The sequence below is a fragment of the Pongo pygmaeus genome, chromosome 9, assembly GCF_028885625.2.
Source record: "Pongo pygmaeus isolate AG05252 chromosome 9, NHGRI_mPonPyg2-v2.0_pri, whole genome shotgun sequence".
In the NCBI taxonomy this organism is placed as follows: Eukaryota; Metazoa; Chordata; class Mammalia; order Primates; family Hominidae; genus Pongo; species Pongo pygmaeus.
In genome coordinates, this window is record NC_072382.2 from 57,951,618 (window position 1) to 57,979,166 (window position 27,549).

Consider the following 27,549-nt stretch of genomic DNA (forward strand, 5'->3'; position numbering starts at 1 on the left):
ATCGAGACCATCCTGGCTAACATGGTGAAACCCCATCTCTACTAAAAATACAAAAAAAAAAAAAAAAAAAAGAAAAGAAAAATTAGCCGGGCATAGTGGCAGGCGCCTGTAGTCCCAGCTACTTGGGAGGCTGAGTCAGGAGAATGGCATGAATCTGGGAGGCAGAGCTTGCAGTGAGCTGAGATCATGCCACTGCACTCCAGCCTGGGTGACAGAGCGAGACTCCATCTCAAAAAAAAAAAAAAAAAAAAAGCAAAGGTACAATAGAAAAATAACAATAATAATGAAATTTATATTTTTGAAAAGGTAATAAAATTGATAAATTCCTAGCAATACCAATGAAGAAAAATATAAATAGAGAAAACACAAAACTCACACTGGGAATCAAAGAGAGACTATCATGGTATGTACTACCAGTATTAAAAATACAGAAATAAAAAGCTCTTTTGAATGATTTTTTGTCAAAATTTGACAATTCAGAAGAAACAGAAGTACTCTTTTAAAAACGCACCTTCCCAAAATTGATCAAGAAGATACAGTAATTGCAAATAATCCTGTATCTACTAAGGAAATTGAATTTATAATTAAAAACTCTTCTACAAAGAAAGCTCCAGGCACACATGGCCACACTGGTGAATTCTATCACTTAATAATTAAAAAAATCAAGATCTAACCTTCAAGCTTCAGAAGTATAAAAAACATGAACAAATTAAGACCAAAATAAAAAGAAAGAAACAATAAAGAGCAGAAATCAGTGAAACAGAAAACAAACAATAGAGATAAAATCAAAGCTATGATAGTACCATGAAAAGATTAATGATATTCATAAATTTTTAGCAATACTGAACAATAAACGAAGAGAAAATAACATCATTATCAAGAATAAGAGTGGGAATATTGCTATAGTCTCTAAAGACGTTAAAAGGATAATAAAGAACTATCATGAACAAACTTATGTCAATAAATTCAAAACTTAGATGAAAGGGACACTTTTCTTGAAAGACATAACTCACCAAAACTGACATGAGAAGAAATAGAAAATGTGAATAGCTGTATGTCTGTGAAAGATTTATATATAAAGAGTTGTTGTTTTTTTTAATGAAGTCTTACTCTATCACCCAGGCTGGAGTGCTGCAACCTCCGCCTCCCAGGTTCAAATGATTCTCTTGCCTCAGCCTCCTGAGTAGCTGGGATTACAGGTGCACACCACCAAACCTGGCTAATTTTTGTATTTTTAGTGGAGACGGGGTTTCATCATGTTGGCCAGGCTGGTCTCGAACTCCTGACCTCAGGTGATCCGCCTGCCTTGGCCTCCCAAATTTCTGGGATTATAGGCATGAGCCACTGCACCTGGCCAATATACTACATTTTTAATTAAAACTTTCCACACATGCACATGCAAAAATTTAGATCCAGAAGGCTTGGATAAATTCTGTTGATATTTAAAGAGAAAAATCATACCAAATTTATACAAATATTTTATCATAAATTTCAGAAGGAAAGAATATTCTCCAACTTATTTTATGAGACCATGTATATCTTTGATAGCGAAATCTGGAAAAGATATTACCAATAAGAAAACTACAGACCAAAATTCCTTATGAATATAGATGCAAAAATTCTTAACACAGTAGTAGCGGGTAGAATCCTGAAATATATCAAAAGGATAATACAGAATGGCTAGTGGGGTTTATCTCAGTAGTGCAATGTTTGTTTAACATTTGTAAATCAATCAATGAAATTTACCACATTAGCAGAGTAAAGGAGAAAAATTATGTGAATATCTCAATAAACAGAGAAAAAGGATTTGACAAATTTCAACACCCATGGAGAAATGATTGATGGTCAAAGAGTATAAAGCCTTAATTAAATGGGGGGAATAATTTTTTTCTTCGAGATATATTACACAGTGTGGTAAATATAGTAAATAATAATGTAGTACACATTTGAAAATAGCTGAGATTATACATTTTATTTTTTTACTTTGATAACTTTTTGGAGAACAGGTGGTGTTTGGTTACACGGATAAGTTGTTTAGTGGTCATTTCTGAGATTTTGATGTACCCATCACCAGAACAGTGTACACTGTATCCAATGTGTAGTCTTTTATCCCTCACCCACCTCCCACTCTTTTTCCTCCAGTCCCCAAAGTCCATTTATCATTCTTATGCCTTTGTGTCCTGAGAGCTTAGCTCCTACTTATAAGTAAGAACATCCAATGTTTGGTTTTCCATTCCTGAGTTACTTCACTTAGAGTAATGGTCTCCAACTCCATCCAGATTGCTGTGAATGCCATTTTTTTTTCCTTTTTATGGCTGAGTAGTAGTAGTAAGTACATATGCATGTATATATATGACATTTTCTTTATCCACCTATTAATTCATGGGCATTTGGGCTGGTTCCATATTTTTACAATTGCAAATTGTGCTGCTATAAACATGCATGTGTGAGTGTCTTTTTCATAAATGATTTCCTTTCCTCTGGGTAGATATCCAGTAGTGGAATTGTTGGAACAAATGGCAGATCTATTTTTAGTTAGTTAAGGAACCTCCACACTGTTTTCCATAGTGGTTTTACTAGTTTACATCCCCACCAGCAGTGTAAAAGTGTTCCCTTTTCATCACATCCATGCCAACATCTATTATTTTTTGATTTTTTAATTATGGCCATTCTTGCAGGAGTAAGGTGGTATTGTTTTGTGGTGTTGATTTGCAATTCCCTGATAATTAGTAATGTTGAGCATTTTTTCATATGTTTATTGGCCATTGGTATATCTTCTTTTAAGAATTGTCTAATCATGTCCTCAGCCCACTTTTCAAATGGATAATTTTTTTTTCTTGATGATTTGTTAGATTTCCTTGTAGATTCTGGATATTAGTCCTTTGTCAGATGCACCGTTTGTGAAGATTTTCTTCCACTCATGAGTTGTCTGTTTACTCTGCTGATTATTATTGTTATATTTTTTGCTGTGCAGAACTTTTTAATTAAATCCCATTGATTTATCTTTGTTTGTTTTTTTTTTACATTTACTTTTGGGTTCTTGGTCATGAAGTCTTTGCCTAAGCCAGTGTCTAGAAGGGTTTCTCTGATGTTATCTTCTAGAATTTTTATGGTTTCAGGTCTTAGATTTAAGTCTTTGATCCATCTTGAGTTGATTTTTGTATGAGGTGAGAGATGAGGATCCAGTTTCATTCTTCTACATATGGCTTGCTAATTATCCCAGTACCATTTGTTGAAAAGGATGTCCTTTCCCCACTTTATTTTTTTGCTTGCTTTGTTGAAGATCAGTTGGCTGTAAGTATTTGGGTTTATTTCTGGGTTCTCTATTCTGTTCCATTGGTCTATACGCCTATTTTTATACCAGTACCATGGGTTTTGGTGACTATAGCCTTATAGTTTGAAGTCGGGTAATGTGACGCCTCCAGATTTGTTCTTTTTGCTTAGTCTTGCTTTGGTTATGCAGGTTCTTTTTTGGTTCCATATGAATTTTAGGATTGTTTTTTCTAGTTCTGTGAAGAATGATGATGGTATCTTGATGGGAATTACGTTGAATTTGTAGATTGCTCTTGGAAGTGTGGTCATTTTCACAATATTGATTCTACCCATCCATGAGCATGGGATGTGTTTCCATTTGTCTGTGTCATCTATAATTTCTTTCAGCAGTGTTTTGCAGTTCTCTTTGCAGAGGTTTTTCACATCCTTGGTTAGATATGTTCCTAAGTATTTTATTTTATTTTTTTGCAGCTATTGTAAAAGGGGTTGAGTTCTTGATTTGATTCTCAGCTTGGTCACTTTTGGTGTATAGCAGTGCTACTGATTTGCGTACTTTGACTTTGTATCATGAAACTTTACTGAATTCATTTATCAGATCTAGAAGCTTTTGATTGAGTCTTCAGGGTTTTCTAGGTATACAATCATATCATTGGTGAACGATGGCAGTTTGTCTTCCTCTTTACTGATTTGAATGCCTTTTATTTATTTCTCTTGTCTAATTGCTCTTGCTAGGACTTCCAGTACTATGTTGAATAGAAGTGGTGTAAATGGGCATCCTTATCTTGTTTCAGTTCTCAGGTGGAATGCTTTCAACTTTTCCCCATTGAGTATAATGTTGGCTGTGTGGTTTGTCATAGATAGTTTTTATTATGTTAAGGTATGTCCCTTCTATGCTGAGTTTGCTGAGGCTTTTTATCATAAAGGGATGCTAGATTTTGTCAAATGCTTTTCTGTGTCTATTGAGATGATCATATGATTTTTGTTTTTAATTCTGTTTATGTGATTTGTCACATTTATTTACTTGTGTATGTTAACCTATCCCTGTATCCCTGGTATGAAACCCATTTGATCATGCTGGATTATCTTTTCGATATGCTGTTGGATTTGGTTAGCTAGTATTTTGTTGAGGATTTCTGCATCTGTATTCATCAAGAATATTGGTCTGTAGTTTTCTTTTTTTGTTATGCTCTTTCTTGGTTTTGGTATTTGGGTGATACTGGCTTCATAGAATGATTTAGGGAGGATTCCCTCTTTCTCTATCTTTTGGAATAGTGTCAATAGGATTGGCACCAATTCTTCTTTGAATGTCTGATAGAATTCAGCTGTAAATCTGTCTGGTCCTAGACTTTTTTTGATTGCAATTTTCAAATTACCATTTCAATCTTGCTGCCTGTTACTAGTCTGTTCAGAGTTTCTATTTCTTCCTATTTTAATCTCCAGGAGTTTGTCCATCTCCTCTAGGTTTTCTAATTTGTGTGTGTAAAAGTGCTCATAGTAGCCTTGAATGATCTTTTGAATTTCTGTGGTATTGGTTGTAATATCTCATGTTTCATTTCTAATTGAGCTTATTTGGATCTTCTCTCTTCTTTTCTTGGTTAATCTCACTAATGGTCTATCAATTTTGTTTATGTTTTCAAAGAACCAGCTTTTTGTTACATTTATCTTTGTTTTTTTTTTGTTGTTGTTGTTGGTGGTGGTGGTGTTGTTTCAATTTCATTTAGTTCTGCTCTAATGTTTCTTTTTCTTTTTTTCTTCTGTGTGGTTTGGCTTTGGTTTGTTCTTGTTTCTCTAGTTCCTTGAGGTGTGATCTTAGGTTGTCTATTTGTGCTCTTTCAGACTTTTTGATGTAGGCATTTAATGCTGTGAACTTTCCTCTTAGCACCACTTTGCTTTATCCCAGAGGTGTTGATAGGTTATGTCACTATTATCACTCATTTCAAAGAATTTTTAAATTTCCTTCTTGATTTCATTGTTGACCCAAATATCATTCAGGAGTAGATTATTTAATTTCCTTATATTTTCATGGTTTTGAGGATTCCTTTTGGAGTTGATTTCCAATTTTATTCCACTGTGGTCTGAAAGGATACTTGATATAATTTCAATTTTCTTAAATTTATTGAGACTTGTTTCATGGCCTATCATATGGTCTATCTTGAAGAAAGTTCCATGTGCTGTTGAATAGAATGTATATTCTGTGGTTGTTGGATGGAATGTTCTGTAAATATCTGTTAAGTCCTTTTGTTGTAGGGTATAGTTTAAGTCCGTTGTTTCTTTGTTGACTTTCTGTCTTGATGACTTGTCTAGTGCTTTCAGTGGAGTATTGAAGTCCACTATTATTATTGTGTTGCCGTCTATCTCATTTCTTAGGTCTATTAGTAATTGTTTTATAAATTTAAGAGTGACAGTGTTAGGTATATATATACATATATATATATATTTAGGATTATGATATTTTCCTGTTGGACTCATCCTTTTATCATTATATAATGTCCCCCCTTTTTTTTCATTGTTGTTGCTTTAAAGTAGTTTGTTTTGTCTGATATAAGAATAGTTACTCCTGCTCACTTTTGGTATATATTTGCGTGGTATGTCTTTTACCAACCCTTTACCTTAAGTTTATGTGAGTCCTTATGTGTTAGGTGAATCTCTCGAAGACAGCAGATACTTGTTTGGTGAATTCTTATCCATTCTGACATTCTGTATCTTTTATGTGGAATATTTAGGCCATTTACATTCAATATTAGTATTGAGATGTGTGATACTATTCTATTCATCATGCTAGTTGTTGTGTTAATACATTGTTTTTTTTTCATTGTGTTATTGTTTTATAGGCCCTGTAAGATTTAGGCTTTAAGGAGGTTGTATTTTGATGTTGTATTTCCTGATTTAGAGCTCCTTTTAGCAGTTCTTGTAGTGCTGGCTTGGTAGTGGCAAATTCTCTCAGTATTTGTTTGTCTGAAAAAAACTATATCTTTCCGTCTATTTAACAGGGATCTTGCCACCATGACCAAATACATGGGGTGACACAAGGAATAAAACTCATGAATGAATTATTCACCATTCCCTAAAAAACTCTATGCTTTTATTAACAGTGCCACTGTAAATTATCTCTTCTCCCATTTCCATCTGTCCAGATCCTATTTATCTCTCCTTCCCCAATATAAAAATTGAGGTGATTGGCAGAATTTACGGAGGGTATTATAATAATAATAATGCTGGGTAAATTGTAGTCATCAGTTAAAATTCTACCTATTACACGAAGCCTTCCATGATTCACTCACTTCTACATACACACTCAGGAATGAGATCTGCTCTGTCTCTGCTCTCCTTCCCTGTGTTTGCATCCTGCAAAGTTTCAGAACAACTGGAACAATATGATGGGCATGAGCATTGAGATTTCTTCTTCTATACTCTGCTGTTGTTGTTAGATAACAGCAAACAAATGCCATCTATATCTATAGTCAGTATTGGTACATTGACAATAATGGTGCCCAACTGATACCACACCATCATACAGAACAAGCATCACAGCAGTCTCTTCAGATTCTAGGTCGCTGCCACATAGGTGAGAAGAACATATGCTTACTGTGATTATAGTCACTGTGTAGATACGTGAATTTCTTAGGCTGCCAGAATCACAACAGTAGTTATCTTCAGTCCATGGTTATGGTAAAGTCACACCTTACATACATATTCTGAAAAGAGATACCTGAGCACAAATGCACAAGTGGCACAGTTTCAGACTGGGGCAATCCCATAACCTCACTATCTGCTTGGTTTGCCTGGAATGAGCATGTGACCCACGCTGGCCATGCAGTCAGCTTGAGAATCCCAAATCCCTGAAACCAGGTCAGGTGTTCTTCCCATTCTAGCACTTGCACATTCTGCTTCCCTACCTATCCGGTGATTTCTAGATGCTGATTTGGTTTTGCCTGGAGGCAAGGGCTTGTACTGCTGGAACACAGGGTAATGGTGGTAGATAGTTCTGCAATGCCTGTGACCTAAGCACCTGCAGGGTCTCTTAACAATCTTTTCAGGAATTGAGCATTGGTGTGATGTTGGACTATTGACTGAGGGCTGTTGTAAGATTCAGCCTATTAATCTTTTGATGTCATCATTATAAAACCGTTGCTGAGATTGTTGTCTTGCATGAGCAGCCACCTGGTGAACGTTCTCTAATTTATTAAAATCATATTGTCCTGCTTCAGCTGAGTGCTTGGGTGTGGCATTCCTCTTCAGGATGGCAGCAAGATAACTTGGAATTTTTAGATACCCTCTCCTCTGAGCACCCTTGAGCCACAAATACAACTCTTGGATAGCATGTGTCACATTGGGAGGCAGTCTTTCCTGCACTAGTGTCCTTCCTTCACAGGCTGTGAGCTCTGTGAATGTAGGTGTGTTTACTTTGACTCCTAAGTGTCTGGCATGCAAGTTAGAGAATAGAAGATGCTCAGTATGTATTTATACAATAAACAGTAGAATAAGTGAGAGATACTGTTATGAAAAGCCCACTTAATGATATATTCAGGAATGTAAGTGGATAGGTTAATTGAAAATGTCTGTTAATCAGTGTTCATAAAAAAGGATGTATTCATAAACAAGGATATGTTTGTAACATGAATATTTCATTTTTACCTAGAATTCATTCACTATAATAGAACTGGACTACAGAACACTCCTTTGTGTGGGGTTCAGCAAATAGAATTCTACTCTATCTTGCTGAAAGCATATCTATCAATCATTGTCTATGATTTGCAGTGTGGATTAGTCTAAGTGTAGATCTTAGCATCAGATGCATAGCATTCTCTCTGAGGGTATTGTTCAATATTGTTCATTTTTGTTTAATCTTATAGAGTTGGCAGAACACCTATTAAACTAACAATAATTTTGGAACCTGCTTTTATTGTCCCTTTAAGCATTCACATCAGTTTGTATGGAAACCGCAATTCTTCTTTCATACTTGTATTTCATTGATTTGTAGTGTATTTTGATAAATTAGGTAATTATATTGACAAGCCTAATTGGCAAAAGCAGGACAGGAAACAGATCTAATTGATTCTTGTGAGGCTGATGACTCAGTGCCCTTGAGCCCAGGTGTACTAGAGCATCAGTGAATGGCCACAAAGGCTCAGCATTTGCTCAGCATCCATCAATTTATTTTATTCATGAAGTGGAAAGGATTGGTTATAGAGATGGAATGTATTAGTGAGAGACTTATTTGAAAGGTGTTTGCTTTTATGTAGAATTAGCATAGTGCTTGATGAATTAGGTTTGAATGTTTGTTGAATTCATGCCTAAAAAATAGTCATGAATGGCAGCTCCCAAAAAGTGCCATGAGAGATTTTCATATCATTTCTCACTTTCTGGAGAACACTTCTGGATGTCCTGCATGCTCTTCCTCGACATAGAACCGAGAGGATATGATATCATTGACCTTGCGAAGAAGGCAGCTCATGAGCAGACTCCCGCATCCCCTCCGTTCTTCTTCCCAGAGGCAGTGAATAGACCTGCAATGAAGGGGAACAGCTGTTCCTCAGAACAACCAACTGCAGGGGACACTCTGTTGAGTGGGAGGTGCCTGTAGGAGTTCCAGTGAGACCTGGTGACTGAGCCAGCCTTTGCAAGATGCTGGACAAACCTGTGATTTTCAGGTGGGAGCTGCTTGAGAAAAATAGTTACTGAGACTCTTCTAAATTTCACACCTAGTCTGTTGCACTAGAAATTCAAAGACATGTTCTCTGCTCTTAAAGATGTCAGGGTGCGGTTGAAGAGAAAGATATGAGGACAAATATTTAAAGGACACTGTTGTAAGTGCTGTAGTAGAGCAATGTGTGAGGCCAAGTGAGTTCAGAATGGGGCTTCAGGGACAGAATCTAAACCTTCATGAAGTTGAAGTTTTCTTCCATCAAAAGAAAAAGAATGTCACTGACATCAAAATAAGCAGTGTCTGAGGTGAGAACCAACGTTATTTGATTCAATTGCCAGGTGAAAATTCTCTACAGAATTCCTCATGATAAACAACATCTTTAGCCAAAACTGTATAATTGATATCACAGACTCCCAGAGTGGGCTCTCTCAATAACCCTCAGTCTGAACTAAAGACATCACATCAAAGCTTCTGGCCCAGAACATTGGCTGAAAACACTGCTTTCCTGCTTCCTTTGACCTGCTTCCTTTTCCTGCTTCCTTTGACCTGCAGGAAACCCTCACCCACAGTTATGTCCTACTATGGCATTAGGAAATTGAGGGTGGACGGATAGGATTCAGCATCAGCAGAGTGCTGGACCTGGAAGAGTAATGGGTCTGGACTCAGAGGACCTGAGTTCAACATTGTGAACAGTGTGATAAGAGTCACCAATAAATTTGGTTGGACAAGTTGAAAACTATATACCTTTTTATTGCTTTCATAACTCCTTTGTACTGTCTCCTGCATACTCAAATTGCGTATGTCAGCTCCTCACAGTGAGGGTCAATCTGAGTGAGGGGCAGCCTCACTAGCCTGTGAGCAGCACAGAGCCTGCTGTGATGTCACATTTTCTCTTGATAATCTCTTCTGTCTGCTTGAGTTATCTGTGGAAGAGATAGCCACTGGTGGAGCATAATTCTGAATTTTGTACCGATCCTGTTTCTATAATTAAATGTTTTTAATTGTGGTAAAATTTACCTAACATACATTTTACAACTTTAACCATTTTAATTATACAATTCAATATTATTAAGTACATTCACAATAAGTTGTAACTGTTAACAACTGTCCCTTTTAAGAGCTTTTCATCATTCCACACAGAAGTTCTGTGCTCATTAAACAATGGCTACACATTTTCTCTATCATCCAGCACCAGGATCCTCCTAATTTATTTTCTGTGTTTGCGAATTTCCTAGTTTGGATACCTCATAGAATTTGAACTTATAATATTGTTCTTTGGTGTCTGGCTTATTTTACATAGCACAATGTTTCCGGGTTCATCTATGTCACAGCATATATTAGAATTCTGTACCAACTGTAAGTTACTATCCAGGTACTATAATTGAGATTAGCATGGAAAGGTCAGACATTTTTAGTCTTGCTTCTCATGTTAACAGCCATAAAACTAACTGAAAGTTACAGCCAGAGCAATTTGTACAAAATCTGGAAGTATGGAGAATTCTCCTGCAACTGAAACACTGTGTAAATAAATAGTAAATGGTTTTCAAGATAATTTCCACTTTGAAACCAATATTGAGGTTTCCAATGGCCAAAATGGAACTGGTGGGACATATTTATAGGCTCCTCACTGGTCCATTAGTCCAGGAAGAGCTAAATAAAAACTTAACCAGTTCTCAAGGGGAAGGGCCTTGGTTGTCTTTACTAGAAACCAAGGCCAACTTGTCACCATGCTGTGGACAAATGACAGCAGAGGACTTTTCATAAAACCAATTTGTGAGAGTGTTTTTATGAAGACAGAGTCTGTCTCTAAGGACATTATTTTGCTTTATAGCTGAGAATTCAGTGGAATTTAGAGGTAGCAGAATTCACTTATTAAGAATCAAGCTTCCAACTTCAGTAATGCCTCCAGTCATAGAAGGGAACATAATTTTCAGGAGAACATAGTCTGAGAGATTAATAAGGAATCTTCCTTTTTAATACTATCAGGTAGGAAACAAGTGTAAAGAAGAGTTTTAGGGTTTTGAACAGGAACTCCTTTCAATACAATGTAAATTGCAGAAAAAGTATTCAGTAGGAAAGATTCGGTGTAAGATAACAAGGAAAATGTGTCGGTAATATCAAGGAGAATCTAAACATTGTACTGTCAGACTAATGCTTTCCATGGCTGAAAACTGGAACTGCCAGGTTAGATAAACATCTATTTGAAGACCTTGAGGAACCACTGAGACATATCTGAGGCACAACGCTAAGAAAAACGCCTATAATTGTTAAGGGTGGCAGGGCGGTGTTGCTCTCAAAGTCCCGTCTGACTGACAGGGCAGAGGCTCTTCCTCATGGCCCCAGTCTGCTTCCTGACAGCTCCAGGGTTTCCTCAGGAAGCCGCCCTCCACCTTCATCCACCTCAGGCGTGTCCTGCAGAGCCCTCTGGAGAACCAGCTTCAGGTTCTGCCTATTTTGACGCTGCCTAAAGGAGCCCACGAAGAAGTAAATGATGGGGTTGGCACTGCTGTTAAGAGAGGACAGGAGCCAGCAAACCAGATAAACATGACAATATAAGAATTTAAAATCCGGGTGGATCCTGTAATTTAGGGCCCACAGAATGCCTAATGGCAGGCCGCAGAGGAGGAAGACCAGCACTGTGAGCAGGATGGTCACGCACAGCCTGGTCAGCGGCATCTTCCGGGATCCACAGAGGATCCTGACCAGCAGGACCAGGCTGGACCCACAGAGAACCACACATAAAAAAATCAGCCACGCGATTGTAATGACATTTGTTGTTTGACACGAAACAGAATCAGCATCGCTAAACAGGAAGCCACAGAACATCCAGTCCAGGATGCTCCGCAGCAGGGACAAGGCCCAGAGCAGGACACACACGACCGCTGACAGGTGTGTGGGGCGGCGGCAGCGGTACCAGATGGGCCACAGGACGGACAGGCAGCGCTCGGTGCTGATGGCGCTCAGCATGCTCAGGCCTGTAAGGTGGGAAAAGGCCATCACAGGATTGACGATTTTGAAGAAAGGATGGAGGATATTGATGATGCGTAATGGGGAAGATATAATGCTTCCGCTGAGGAAGAGGAAGTCTGCCGCGGCCAGGTTGAGGATGTAGATGGAGACAGCGTTCCTGCGCATGCGGAAGCCCAGGAGCCAGAGCACAACCGCATTTCCTGTCAGCCCCACAAGGGAAATGATGCACGTCAGCACCGTAAGGATCAGGGTCTGATTGTAGCAAGGAGTCTCCTCACGTCCATTGACTGGGGTCAGTTCTGTACCCAAGACTGGGATAGTTGGATCCATACTCAGAAACCCTAGTCTGATGACCCTGGGAACACAAACCAGATGTGATCACCAGCTGTATGATCTCTGATTCTCCCCACCACCCTGCCATGTGGGATTTACTGTCCTCATTTAAAGAGGAGAGATCAGAGACTCGCAGAGAATAAGTCACCTGTCAAAAGGTGGGGGTCCTCAAATGCAGTTTGAAATCCAGTTCTTGCTGACTCTGAAGCCTGACCTCTCTCTACTGCCACACAAGTTCTGTACTGACATGGGAATAACATTAGGATAAAAACACCCGCACTGAAGCAGCCAGGGCTGTGGACCCAAACATTACTGTATCTTAGGCCTGACATTTTCTCTCAGGTGGAGGAATTCAGATACACAAAGAGGTTGTTGTGACACCCTCATGACCAGGACTGGTCATCCATGGACAGGAAAGAAGACCATGCACTATGAACCAGAGGAAAATGTGACCTTCGCTAAGTGTGCAAATGACTGGGCCTGGTGGGTGAGAACTCAGTGTGTCAGTCATTGCAGAGAGGATCACATTTTACATTTTATACTCCCAGTGCCTATTTCCATCAGCAGCACACTGTGCTCTTCATAAACATTCATTCAATGAATGAATGCATGCATGAGGAGCCTAATGGTAATGGTAGATTTGGGCGAAATGGAAAATAAAAATGAAAGCACAATGTAAGGCATTAGAACACACATATTTAATTAGATGAAGAAAATTTAATTCATCAGAATTCTATTTGTGGACAGCTCTATCTGTGTTGAGAAAAATTACTGATGTGTGCTCCAAACCTGAAATTGACCACTGATGTACCTTTGAAATGAGGACTCAGTGTGGCTTTGCTGAACACCTAGAAGCATTCCTGTACACAATGTTTGGGTTTGGTCTGTGTCTAATCTGATATGCTCAGCAACAGAGCAGAGGAAAAAGTGAAGATAAGGTCTGAGTGCAACTGATGGAGGTAATTGAAGTGTTGGAATATCTATGGGGGACTACTAAGTGTTCTGCTGAGCATAAACAATATAAACCTATTTCATTCTCTCTTTCAGGAGATCTTTGGTAGCATTTCTTTGCTGATGCAAACATTTGTGTGAGAGGAGTCCATGAGGGGAAATAGGAGAGGTGTAGAGCTTGGAGTCTAAAGAAGATATTCATGCAGATTTCAACTGGAGAATGAGGACTAGGTCTAATCTGGGAGAATAACAGCAGCTTATTGAGAGTTTATAAGGTATTGTCTCTTTTAATCATTTGAAGAGCCTAGGAGGTAAGAATTAGTATTATTCCTGTATAGTAGATAATGAAATTGGGCACAAAGAGATGGAGTTATTTGTCCCGGGGGTTATATATTATATAGTATGATTTGAGCCCAGCAGCCTGACTCACAATCCAGTCTTGGAGCAGCCCTTTATAGCCAGCACCACCCTGTGTCGATTATACATGTTAGAGGGAGTAAAGCAGAGGAGTGATTCTCAAGTTAAATCCAAGTTGGTAGTCAAAATTGTGAGTTGAGAAAAAAACTAAAGCAAACTCCAGATAGAGAAAGAGAAGCAAATCAAAGAGGGAACAAAGTAGAGGTGAGTGAACACCATTCAGGAATAAATTCAGGAGTTCCTTTTTGCTAGCAGAGGTCACATTTGCTCTGGAATCCTGAGGATGCACAGGGGCAGGAGGCATCCAGGTGGAAAGAAGATGCACCCTCCTCTGAGAACACAGAGGAGCATCAGGAGTGAGTGCATCCATCATGAGCTCTCTTAGAGAGACAAGCTGCCACAGCCTTGATTGTCCCAGATAGGAAATGGGAAGAAAAGGAGAACCTCTGTTATCCACACTCAGGGCACTAAACACATTGTCCATCTATATTTAGGGTATGATGTATTTGTCTTCCTCATGAAACCCAAAGCTTCATAGGACTAAGCCATACTTGTCTTTTTCAGTGTAGTATCACCAACATTCATCATGTGTTCCTTAAAGACCATCTATGATATTATCCTCATATAACATAAGCTGAAGCCAAGGTCTAGAGAATTAAAGGGTTTTCCTGAGTTCACAACACGAAGAGCAGGCCCAATACCAGCCCCTGGTCCCTGGAGCCCTGCATGAGACTCCAGTTCTGTTCTCTGCCCCATCATTTATTATTTCTGAGGAGTTCCTGAAAAATCTTGATGTGAGCACAGAAACAGAGACAGTCAGGGGTGAGGAGACTGCTAGGTTGCCCCAATTTTCATTTTCCTCTTTGGTCACATAACAGTTCTGAGAGATTAAAAGCAGCACATGGACCCACATCCCACTTTTCCTTGATGCTGGATAACGTCACATGGCCAGGTGCTGTTAAGCGGAAGAATCATAAAAGTGATGTAAGCAAGTCCTGGCTTATGGGATCAATAGAAGGAGCAAAGCCTCTCCTTCCCCTTGTCCTTTTCCATAAGGCTGGAATGCTAATGTCACTGGGAACCATGTAGGATCACAAGAATGGGGGCCATTCTCTAGGGACTGGGGAGCAGCAATTTTTGGAATTCTGAATACATCATTCCTGGGTATTCATAGGGGATTTTTTCTAGAACCCCAGCACACACCAAAATCTGCAGATGCTCAATTTCCTTATATGTGGTATTTGTATATAGCCTATGCACTTTCTCTCAGATACATTAAATCATTTTAAGTTATTTTGAATAACTGACAAAATGCTAATGCTATGTAAATTCTTGTTATATTGTATTTTTTTTTGAAATAATGACAAGGACAAACAAGTTTGTACCTGTTCAGTACATACACAACTCCATCATACCCTTATTTTTGGAATAGTTTCCACCTGTGGTTCGTTGAATCTGCAGATTCAGAACATAGTGACTCACAGGCATCACTATAAGTTCTTGTTCAAGATATTTCCACTTCATGTCATTATTAGAGCAGCCAAACTTATATTCTAAACAAAATAAATATGTTCTCTTTTTAAAATTACATTTTATTTTGTATGCATTTTTGACAAATGCAAACATTTCCGCATAAAAGTGACAGTAGAGAAAGACATGCCAAACATTAAAGTAGTCTGATAGAGCTGAAATGAGACAGCAATCAATCACCTTTAGACAGAGAAAGGCTCAGGAATTAGGAGGATATAAGAGGGAGAGAGGGATAGTCTCATTTGCTATGAGGATTTGCTTTCCATTCTTCTCTATCCTGTTTGACTTCCTAAGAGAGTGGCTTCTATGTAACACATCAGTGAGATTCTTTTTAATTCCAGTTTCTAGTGGAATTGAGACACTGGGAGACACCTGGATGAGACTGGAAGACAGCAGGAGAGCACCTTGGGATTTCCACCTCCTGGCTCTCTGCCTGTGTATTAGTTCATTCTCGAATTGCTATAAAGAAATACCTGAGACTGGGAAATTTATGAAGAAAACAGGTTTAATTGGCTCATGGCCCTACAGGCTGTACAGGAAGCATAGCAGCTTTTGCTTCAGCAGAGGCCTTAGGAAGCTTCCAATCACTGTGGAAGGCAAAATGGGAGCGAGGAATCTTACATGGTGAGAGCAGCAACAAGATAGAGCGGGAGGAGGTGCCACATGCGTATAAACAACTAGATTTCATGAGAACCCATCAGTATCATAACAACAGTTCCAAAGGGGGATGGTGTTAAAACATTCATGCGAAACCATCCCCATGATCTAATAATCATCCCCACCAGGCCCTCCCTCCAACATTGGGAATTACAATCAACATGAGATTTGGGTGGGAACACAGATCCAAAGCATATCAGCCTGTGTGGCTGTGTGTTGGCCGTGCAGGGCTTCTCCACCTGCCTGCTGGTGCTCTCCCACCCCTATGGTTCCAGCTATGGCTATGGCGACAATGGTAATCGCGCCTTCCCTGTACCTTTCAGCCTAGGGGAGGAAGTAGTGCTCCCCTATGTATTGCTGCTTAGGGTGCTTTCCCATGCCTCATCTCTTTCCCTTAACCCTGTGCATCTTTGTAAATACTTTCCTCATGAAACACTCCTTAATTATTTCAGTTTGGACCACCTGTATCTTCCTTGAACCTTTCCAGATAGGCAAAGAATAAATTTGAAAAGTAAGTAAAACAACAAAACCTGCTTCTACAGCAGTTCAATTCTGAGAAGAAATGTCTTCATGTCCCCTTGCTCCTTAAATAAATGTAAGAGGCAGCAGTCTCTCCAAGAGGGCAGATTGAATGATTGGAATGAAGGAGGTGATATGGGGAGGTAAACCAGAAGTGGGAGGGGAGCAGCCCATGTGGAACTCACACAGTCTGGGTTGGCAGCACTCAGTTTCCAAAAGGAAGCTTCATGTCTCCTGTCTTTCCCTGAAACAAGCTAATGACCCCCTGCATGTAGCACCAAGGTGGAAGCACAGGGACGTGATCTTATAGCAAAAACCATAACTGACTATGGAAGAAGACAGTTCTTGGTACTTACCCTTATTGTTCCTTCTTTTGTTCAGTGTGGAAGACCTCCCTTGTGCTAAAGGTAGAGAGCCTTTCTGGGATTCAGTGACTTCAGAGGACTTTTCTGTGTTGCTTAATTCAGGAGATGCCTACAGGAGTTGAAATGAAATCTGGTGAGCAATCCAGGCTTATGAAGATGCTGGACAGCCTTGTTATTTCCTGTAGGAGGACTATGGACAAATCAGAGGCCAGAGGTGTTTGAGACATAAATCCTAACTGAGATGATTCTTGGTCTCTGTCCCATATCCAATACATATAAGCCTCTCCCATTACATCCCATCTTGTTCAACTTCCTGTAAGTAATTGCTGTCCTGATTTTAAAAATCAATTATGGGCCTAGGTATCACATTAAGCAATGGGAACTTTCATTATGAGGCTTTATAACTAAAGAAATAAGTAGATCATAGGATCATTCAAGTCTGGCAATGGCCTGACACCATTTTTTTGGGTTTTCTTTATTATAGTGGTGATATATTAATGTGTATACTTTCTTTCCAAATGCTAGAGAAGTGTATGCAAGGTGAAAATCTCGACTCCCATTGTCCAGAGGCTACCACTTGCTACACTTTTCATTCTTATTTCTTTTATTATTATCAACTCTGAACAGTAAACTTTTTAAAAGTTCTTTGAAATTAAATCATTTATTATTATTATTTTTATTTCAATTGATTTTTGGGGAACAGGTGGTGTTTGGTTACATGGATAAGTAGTTTAGTGGTAACTTCGGAGGTTTTGGTGCACCCATCACCTAAGCAGTGTACACTGCAGCCATTTGTAGTCTTTTATCCCTCACCCCTCTTCAGTCCTTCCCCCTAAGTCCCCAAAGTTCATTATATTAATCTGTCTTTGCATCCTCACAGCTTAGCTCCCACTTGTAAGTGAGAACATATGATATTTGGTTTTCCATTTCTGAGTTACCTTACTTAGAATAATGGTCTCCAATTCCATCTAGGTTGCTTTGAATGCCATTATTTTATTCCTTTTCTTAGCTGAGTAGGATTCCACAGTATATGAAATATATATATTTAATGGGATTGCTGGATCAAATGGTAGGTCCACTTTTAGTTCTTTAAGAAATTTCCACACTGTTTTTCATAGTGGTTGTGCTAATTTCTATTCCCACCAGCAGTGCAAAAGTGTTCCTTTATCACCACATCCCCACAAATGTCTATTATTTTTAGATTTTTAAATTATGGCCATTCTTGCAGGAGTAAGATTGTATCACATTACGGTTTTTATTTGCATTCCCATGATCATTAGTGATGTTAAGCATTTTTCCTATGTTTCTTGGCCATTTGTATATCTTCTTTTGAGAATTGTCTATTCATGTGTTTAGCCCACTTTTTGATGGGATTGTTTGCTTTCTTCTTGCTGATTTGTTTGAGTTCCTTGTAGATTCTGGGTATTAGTACTTTGTCAGATGCAAAGTTTCTGAAGATTTTCTCTCACTCAGTGGATTGTCTGTTTGTCTGCTGATGATTGCTTTTGCTGTGCAAAAGCTTTTTAGTTTAATTAAGTGTCATCTATTTCTTTTTGTTGCTGTTGCATTTACTTTTGGGTCCTTGGTCATGAAGTCTGCCTAAGCGAATGTCTAAAAGGATTTTTCTAATGTCATCTTCTAGAATTTTTATGGTTTTAGATCTTAGATTTAAGTCTTTGATCCATCTTGAGCTGATTTTTGTATAAGGTAAGAGACGAGGATCCAGCTTCATTCTTCTATACGTGGCTTGCCAATTATCTTAGTAACATTTGTTAATTAGGATGTCTTTTCCCCACTTTATGTTTTTGTTAGCTTTGTCAAAAATCAGTTGGCTCTAAGTATTTGGCTTTATTTCTGGATTCTCTCTTCTTTTCCATTGGTGTATGTGCCTAGTTTTATGCCAGTGCCATGCTGTTTTGGTGACTATAGCCTTGTAGTATAGTTTGAAGACAGGTCATGTGATGCCTCCAGATTTGTTCTTTTTGCTTAGTCTTGGTTTGGCTATGCAGCTTTTTGTTGTTGTTGTTGTTCTACATGAATTTTAGAATTGTTATTTCTAGTTCTGTCAAGAATGATGATGATATTTTGGTGGGAATTGCATTGAATTTGTAGATTGCTTTTGGCAGTATGGTCATTTTCACAATATTGATTATACCCATCCATGAGCATGGGATGTGTTTCCACTTGTTTGTGTCATCTGTGATGTCAGCAGTGTTTTGTAGTTTTCCTTGTAGAGGTCTTTCATCTCTTGGGTAGGTGTATTCCTAAGTATTTTTTTTTTTTTTTTTTTTTACAGCTATTGCAAAAGTGTTTGCATTCCTGATTTATTTCTCAGCTTGGTCACTGTTGCTGTATAGCAGAGCTACTGATTTGTGTACCTGATTTTGTATCCTGAAACTTCGCTGAGTTTATGTATCAATTCTAGGAGCTTTCTGGATGAGTCTTTAGGGATTTCTAGGTATACAATCATATCATCAGTGAACAGTTACAGTTTGACCTCTTTTTTTTTTCAATGTTGTTTTATATTTCTTTTTTTTAATTTTATTGTTATTATACTTTAAGTTTTAGTATATGTGCACAACGTGTGTGATGTTCCCCTTCCCGTGTCCATGTGTTCTCATTGTTCAATTCCCACCTATGAGTGAGAACATGCGGTGTTTGGTTTTTTGTCCTTGCGATAGTTTGCTGAGAATGATGGTTTCCAGTTTCATCCATGTCCCTACAAAGGACATGCATGAACTCATCATTTTTTATGGCTGCATAGTATTCCATGGTGTATATGTGCCACATTTTCTTAATCCAGTCTATCATTGTTGGACATTTGGGTTGGTTCCAAGTCTTTGCTATTGTGAATAGTGCCACAATAAACATATGTGTGCATGTGTCTTTATAGCAGCATGATTTATAATCCTTTGGGTATATACCCAGTAATGGGATGGCTGGGTCAAATGGTATTTCTAGTTCTAGATCCCTGAGGAATCACCACACTGACTTCCACAATGGTTGAACTAGTTTACAGTCCCACCAACAGTATAAAAGTGTTCCTATTTCTCCACATCCTCTCCAGCACCTGTTGTTTCCTGACTTTTTAATGATCGCCATTCTGACTGGTGTGAGATGGTATCTTGTTGTGGTTTTGATTTGCATTTTTCTGATGACCAGTGATGATGAGCATTTTTTCATGTGTTTTTTGGCTGCATGAATGTCTTCTTTTGAGAAGTGTCTGTTCATATCCTTTGCCCACTTTTTGATGGGGTTGTTTGTTTTTTTCTTGTAAATTTGTTTGAGTTCATTGTAGATTCTGGATATTAGCCCTTTGTCAGATGAGCAGGTTGCAAAAATTTTCTCCCATTCTGTAGGTTGCCTATTCACTCTGATGGTATTTTCTTTTGCTGTGCAGAAGCTCTTTAGTTTAATTAGATCCCATTTGTCAATTTTGGCTTTTGTTGCCATTGCTTTTGGTGTTTTAGACATGAAGTCCTTGCCCATGCCTATGTCCTGAATGGTGTCCTGACACCACTTATTTTAGTGTTTGTTTCTCTTTTTAAAAAAGTAAAGAAATGCTTTTACACTGTTGATGGGAAAGTAAATTAGTTCAACCATTGTGGAAGACAGTGTGGCAATTCCTCAAAGATCTAGAACCAGAAATAACATTTGACCCAACAATCCCATTACTGGGTATATACCCAAAGAAATATAAATCATTCTATTACAAAGATACATGTACACATGTGTTCATTGCAGCATGAGATCATGTCATTTGCAGGGACATGGATGGAGCTGGAAGCCATTATCCTCAGCAAACTAATGAAGGAACAGAAAACCAAACACCACATGTTCTGACTTTAAGTAGGAGCTGAAAAATGAGAACACATGGACACAGGGAGTGAAACAACACACACTGGGGCCTGTTGGGGCTGCTGTTGGGGGAGGAAGAGCATTGGGAAAAATAGCTAATGCATGCTGGGCTTCATACCTAGGTGATGGGCTGATAGGTGCTGCGAACTACCATGGCACATGTTTACCTGTGTAACAAACCTGTACATCCTGCACATGTACCCTTGAACTTAAAATAAAAATAAACATTAAAAAAAGAATACAGACAAACGTCTATTTTGCATGACAAAGAATAAATATATGTAAAATAATATATATAAGAATACATATATAAAAGAATACATATATATTCTTTGTCATACTAAAACAACTACATATATGTAGTTGTTTTCCACTTGAATGTAGTTTCCCTGCCCCCTCTCCCTGAATTCTTTTATATAATTATTGAATCTCCCTCCTGCACCTGCAATGTTTCCTTTTCTATTGGATCCTCCCACTACAGTTGAAACAAATATATATATATATGCAGGTATGCCTGAGGACCTGGAATGGGAATGACAATTTTTACTGTGTATATTAAATGTTTTTGAAACCTGTGACTTTATTACTTTGACAACATAAATTTTCAAGCAAGGAAAATAATTTAATGATCTAGCTAAGAGAGGGAGATGGGGATTTGAGAAGATATGAATGGGAAAGGAAATGAGGATAATGAGTGTAGGAAAACTCTTTGGAAGATATTTTTTTCTAAAGTAAAGAAAAGAAATCAGGCTGTAGATGAAGGGAAATGTGGACATGGGTGGTGATTTAAGCCAGGAATAGGATAGTGGGTTTCAACTGTAATGGAAGGATCCAATAGAGAAGAAAATATGAAAGATGCAGGATAGGGGATCCAATGATTTTATAAAATGATTCAGGGCGAGGGGGCAAGGGAAACTGCATTCAAGTGGAAAGGATGGTTTCAAACAGGAGGACACAGAGCCCATTTCCTGGCATGAGAGAAAAGGCAGAGAAATGGGCTCAGAGACAGATGGGCAGGTAGCTTTTGTGGGAAGGTGGATAATGCTCAGCAGTGCATCACTTCAGAATGATAAAAAGAATGAGGAAGTGGTTTCCAGAGAGAGATGGGGTGAAGAGTTTTGCTTGCAGAATGAGAGGCAATTATGGAAATGCTAGATGATTGTTCAGGAGAAATAAATGGACATTTCAGGTTGAAAGTCATAAAAATAAAGTGAAACAATGGGGCACGGTAGTTTACTTTGCTCCAGCCACATTCAGTTCTATGGGAACAGGTCTGGAGTTAGTGCAGAGCTGGATTCAACCAGGGCAAAAGATGAACAGATGCTTCAGCAAGGATATGTATGCATGGCAAATAAATGCACAAAGATGCTCAACATCACTAATATTTAGGGAAATAAATAAAAAATCTCAAATATTGGCTGAGATTTGGAGCGATTGCCAGTGAGAAAGTAAAATGATAGAGCTATGCTGGGAAATCCTATTTTCATACAACCCAGAAATCCAGCTCTAGAATTTATCATATGGAGAGGAAAACTATGTTCACTTAAAAATCTGTACACATAGGTTTCTAGTTGCTTTATTTTTAAATGCCACATTAGAAAAAAATGACAATGTCCTTCCACTTATGAATAGTGAAACAAAGCTTAGTACATCCATACAATGGAACACTACTTGGTAGCATTAGAAAAAAAATCAGCAATAATCTACTGATACCTGCAACAACTTGGGTGGATCTTGAAAACATTGTGCTGAATGAAAAAAGCCAAAGTCAAAAGATTGGATACTGTATGACTCCATTTATGTAACACGTTTGAAATGACAAAATTATAGAGATGGAAAATAGATCAGTGATTAAAGGGATTTGGGAAGAAACATAGGGTGCCTATGACAGTAGGGGGAGTCCAAGGCAGTTCTTTTGTGGGGAATAAACACTTATAGGTCTTCAATGTGGTTTTGGTTATATATTCATCTATACATGGGACAAAATGTTATGGAATGAAACACAGAGGCATAGCTCACTTCAAAAATGAGTGCATGCAAACACTGGTAAAATCTGGTAAGATTGTACTGTAGATATTTGGTGAAATCTGATAAGATTTGAAGTGTAGTAATTAGATGGTACCAATGTCAGTCTTCTGGTTTTGATAATACATTTATGTTATATGTTACTATTGCTGTAGTTTGGGTGGTAGGCATACAGAAACTCTCTGTACCGTTTTTGTAACTTCTTCATAGTCTACAATTACTTGAGAATGAAAACTTAAAAAAACAACTGAAAGGCCTTCTTTGTATGGATAACCTCCATAGATATTGAAGTCACCAAGTGGTATGGTTTGGCTGTGTCCCCACCCAAATCTCATGTTGAATTGTAGCTCCAATAATTCCCACATATCATGGGAGGAACCTGGTGGGAGATAGCTGAATCATGGGGGTGGGCCTTTCCCATGCTGTTCTTGTGATAGTTAGTAAGTCTCACAAGATCTGATGGTTTTGTAAAGGGGAGTTCCCCTGCACGTGCTGTCTTGCCTGCTGCCATGTAAGATGTAACTTTGCTACTTTGCTCCCCATTCGCCTTCCGCCATGATTGTGAGGCTTACCCACCTATGTAGAACTGTGAGTCAATTAAACCTCTTTCCTTTATAAATTACCCAGTCTTGGGTATGCCTTTATTAGCAGTGTGAGAACAGACTAATACACCAAGAATGAGGACATGGGGTATACTGGAAGGAAGTTTGCAAGCCAGGGACATAGGCTAGAAGATGATATCATAATGAGTCACACACCTACCACAAAATTGAGCACATATTAAATTTTCATCATATTTGCTTCCAATTTCTCTTGCAACTAATATATAAACTTTTACAGACACAATTAAAGGCTGAATCCTGCATCTCTACTCTCACTAGTAACTGTATATGAATTTGATAAGAAGGTAAGGGTGTCTGAGGACCTGGACAGGGAATGACAATTCTCATCAACTTCTTTAGAACTTCTCAGGTTGGTATGTATTATTCTTTCACATGTGTATCAGGATATTAAACCAGGAGTACTGAGCTAAATATCAACACACTATAGATACTACATTACAAGAGGTGCAAGATGACACACAGAATTTGAATAGAGATTATTTTGGACAACTGGTTACCAACTCTTAAGCTAGCACCCATATCAAGGCTATGCAAAAGTTTAGAGTTAAATTTTTATGTGACAAATACAATGTTAAAATTAATTCAAAGATTAACTATCTCCCCTACTCCCAATGTGGGCCTTTTTCAGGTAAAAATGCTGCTCCAGAGAAGGGGCTACATTCCACTGTTTCTGTCTTCCCCCCCTAACCCCCACACTTTTTCTTAACTTTTATGTATGCCTTCTGACCCTGGAGGGCTGCACATATGCCTTCTGACCCTGGAGGGCTGGAGGAGGGTATGGAGAGCAGGACATTGACTTTGTGGCTTGTCCTTTTGGCCTGACCTGCCTGGTCCACTCTGGACTTTACATTATTATAGAGTTCACTCCTACAAATATCACAGAATTAACACCAACACTTACCACTTCAAGGCCACAAAAGATAGTGCTCATTATTCAGAGCACTCCAGCCTTGTGATTCTGTTTAAGAGGGATCTTGCCACCATGACCAGATACATGGGGTGACACAAGGAATAAAACTCATGTACGAATTATTCACCATTCCCTGAAAAACTCTATGCTTTTATTAACAGTGCCACTGTAAATTATCTCTTCTTCTATTTCCATCTGTCCAGATCCTATTTATCTCTCCTTGCCCAATACAAAAATTTGTGTGACTGGCCAAATTTACAGAGGGTATAATTATAATAATCATCCTGGGTAAATTGTAGTCATCAGTTAAAATTCTACCTATTACACGAAGCCTTCCATGATTCACTCACTTCTACATACACACTCAGGAATGAGATCTGCTCTGTCTCTGCTCTCCTTCCTTGTGTTTGCATCCTGCAAGGTTTCAGAAGAATTGGACCAATACAATGGGCATGAGCATTGAGATTTCTTCTTCTATACTCTGCTGTTGTTGTTAGATAACAGCAAACAAATGCCATCTATATCTATAGTCAGCATTGGTACATTGACAATAATGGTGCCCAATGGATACCACACCATCATACAGAAAAGCATCACAGCAGTCTCTTTGGATTCTAGGTCGCTTCCACATAGGTGAGAAGAATATATGCTGACTGTGATTATAGTCAATGTGCAGAAACATGAATTTCTCAGGAGGTCTGGATCATAACAGTACTTATCTTCAGTCTATGTTTATGGCAAAGTCAGACCTTACCCACATATTCTGAAAAGAGATACCTGAGCACAAATGCACAAATGGCACAGTTTCAGACTGGGACAATCCCATAACCTCACTATCCGCTTGGTTTCCCTGGAATGAGCATGTGACTCATGTTGGCCATGCAGTCAGCTTGAGAATCCCAAATCCCTGAAACTTTGTCCATGTTCTTCCCATTTTAGCACTTGCATATTCTGCATCCTTCTGTGTTCTAAGATTTCTAGATGCTTTAATTTGGGTTTGCCTTGAGGTAAGGGATTCTTCTGCTGGAACACAGGGTAATGGTAGTAGGTAGTTCTGCAATGCCTGTGACCCAAGCACCTGCAGTGTCTGTTGAAAATCTTTTCTGGAATTGTGCACTGGTGCGATATTGGACTATAGACTGAGGGCTGTTGTAAGATTCAGCCTATTAATCTTTTAATGTCTTCAATTATAAAACCGTTGTTGAGATTGTTGTCCTGCATGAGCAGCCACCTGGTGAACATTCTCTAATTTATTGGAGTCGTATTGCCCTGCTTCAGCTGGGTGCTTGGGGGTGGCATTCGTCTTCAGGATGGCAGCAAGATAACTTGGAATTTTTAGATACCCTCTCCTCTGAGCACCCTTGAGCCACAAACACAACACTTGGATAACATGTGTCACATTGGGAGGCAGTCTTTCCTGCACTAGTGTCCTTCCTTCACAGGCTGTGAGCTCTGTGAATGTAGGTGTGTTTACTTTGACTCTTAAGTGTCTGGCATGCAAATTAGAGAATAGAAGATGCTAGTATGTATTTATATAATAAACAGTAGAATAAGTGGGAGATATTGCTATGAAAAGCCCACTTAATGATACATTCAGAAATGCAAGTAGATAGGTTAATTGAAAATATCTGTTTATCAGTATTAACAAAAGAGGATTCAATTGTAACATGAATATTTCATTTTTACCTGGATTCATTCACTATAACAGAACTAGACTATAGAACATTCCTTTGTGTAGGGTTCAGCAAATAGAATTCTACTCTATCTTGCTGAAAGCATATCTATCAATCATTGTCTATGATTTGCAGGGTGGATTAGTTTAAGTGTAGATCTTAGCATCAAATACATAGCATTCTCTCTGAGGATATTGTTCAATATTGTTCATTTTTGTTTAATCTTATAGAGTTGGCAGACTCACACCTATTAAACTAACAATAATTTTGTAACCTTCTTTTATTGTCCCTTTAAGCATTCACATTAATTTGTATGGAAACCGCAATTCTTCTTTCATACTCATATTTCATTGATTTGTGGTGTATTTTGATAAACTAGGTAATTATATTGACAAGCCTAATTGGCAAAAGCAAGACAGGAAACTGACCCAATTGGTTCTTGTGAGGCTGATGACTCAGTGCCCTTGAGCCCAGGTGTACTAGAGCATCAGTGAATGGCTACGAAGACTCAGCATTTGCTCAGCATCAATCAATATATTTTCTTCATGAAGTGGGAAGGATTGGATATAGAGATAGGATGTATTAGTGAGAGACTCATTTGAAAGGTGTTTGCTTTTATGTAGAATTAGCACAGTGCTTGATGAATTAGGTTTGAAAGTTTGTTGAATTCATGCCTAAAAAGTAGTCATGGGCGGGGTGTGGTGGCTGACGCCTGTAATCCCAGCACTTTGGGAGGCCAAGGCAGGCGGATCACAAGGTCAAGAGATCAAGACCATCCTAGCCAACATGATGAAACCCCGTCTCTACTAAAAATACAAAAAAGTAGCCAGGCATGGTGGCAGGCGCCTATAATCCCAGCTACTTGGGAGGCTGAGGCAGGAGAATCACTTGAACGCAGGAGGTGGAGGTTGCAAGGAGCTGAGATAATGCCATTGCACTCCAGCCTGGGCAAAAATAAATAAATAAATAAACAAACAAACAAACAAATGTGCGTGTGAAACTCCATCTCAAAAAAAAAAAAAAAAAAAGTAGTCATGAATGGTAGCTCCCAAAAGGTGCCACATGAGATTTTCATATCATTTCTCACTTTCTGGAGAATACTCCTGAACGTCCTGCATGCTCTTCCTCGACATGTAACTTTTAGAGGAAATGATATCACTGGCCTTGGAAAGAAGGCAGCTCATGAGCAGATTCCCGCATCCCCTCCGTTCTTCTTCCCAGAGGCAGTGAGCAGACCTGCAATGAAGGGGAACAGCTGTTCTCAGAACGACCAACTGCAGAGGACACTCTGTTGAGTGGGAGGTTCCTGTAGGAGTTCCAGTGAGATCTGGTGACTGAGCCAGCTTTTGCAAGGTGCTGGATGACCCTGTGATTTTCAGGTGGGAGCTGCTTGAGAGAAATAGTTACCAACACTCTTCTAAATTCCACACCTAGTCTGTTGCACTAGAAATTCAAAGACAGTTTCTCTGCTCTTAAAGACCTCAGGGTGCGGTTGAAGAGAAAGATGTGAGGACAAATATTTGAAGTACACTGTTATAAGTGCTGTAGTGGAGCAATGTGTGAGGCCAAGTGAGTTCAGAATGGACTTCAGGGACAGAATCTAAGCCTTCATGAAGTTGAAGTTTTCTTCTATCAAAAGAAAAAGAATGTCACTAACATCAAAATAAGCAGAATCGCAGGTGAGAACCAACATTATTTGATTCAACTGCCAGGTGAAAATTCTCTACAGAATTCCTCATGATAGACAACATCTTTAGCCAAAACTGTACAATTGATGTCACAGACTTCCAGAGTGGAC

General features: G+C 38.8%; 1 protein-coding gene across 1 annotated transcript; it reads right to left on the reverse strand.

Annotated features, from left to right (window-relative positions):
- Positions 1 to 11,196: 11,196 nt before the first annotated feature.
- On the reverse strand, positions 11,197 to 12,639 carry LOC129008069 (mas-related G-protein coupled receptor member X3-like). Its single transcript, XM_054439818.2, has one exon. It carries the CDS (start codon positions 12,218 to 12,220, stop codon positions 11,252 to 11,254), a length of 969 nt encoding a protein of 322 aa, XP_054295793.2. The 5' UTR covers positions 12,221 to 12,639; the 3' UTR covers positions 11,197 to 11,251.
- Positions 12,640 to 27,549: the final 14,910 nt, after the last annotated feature.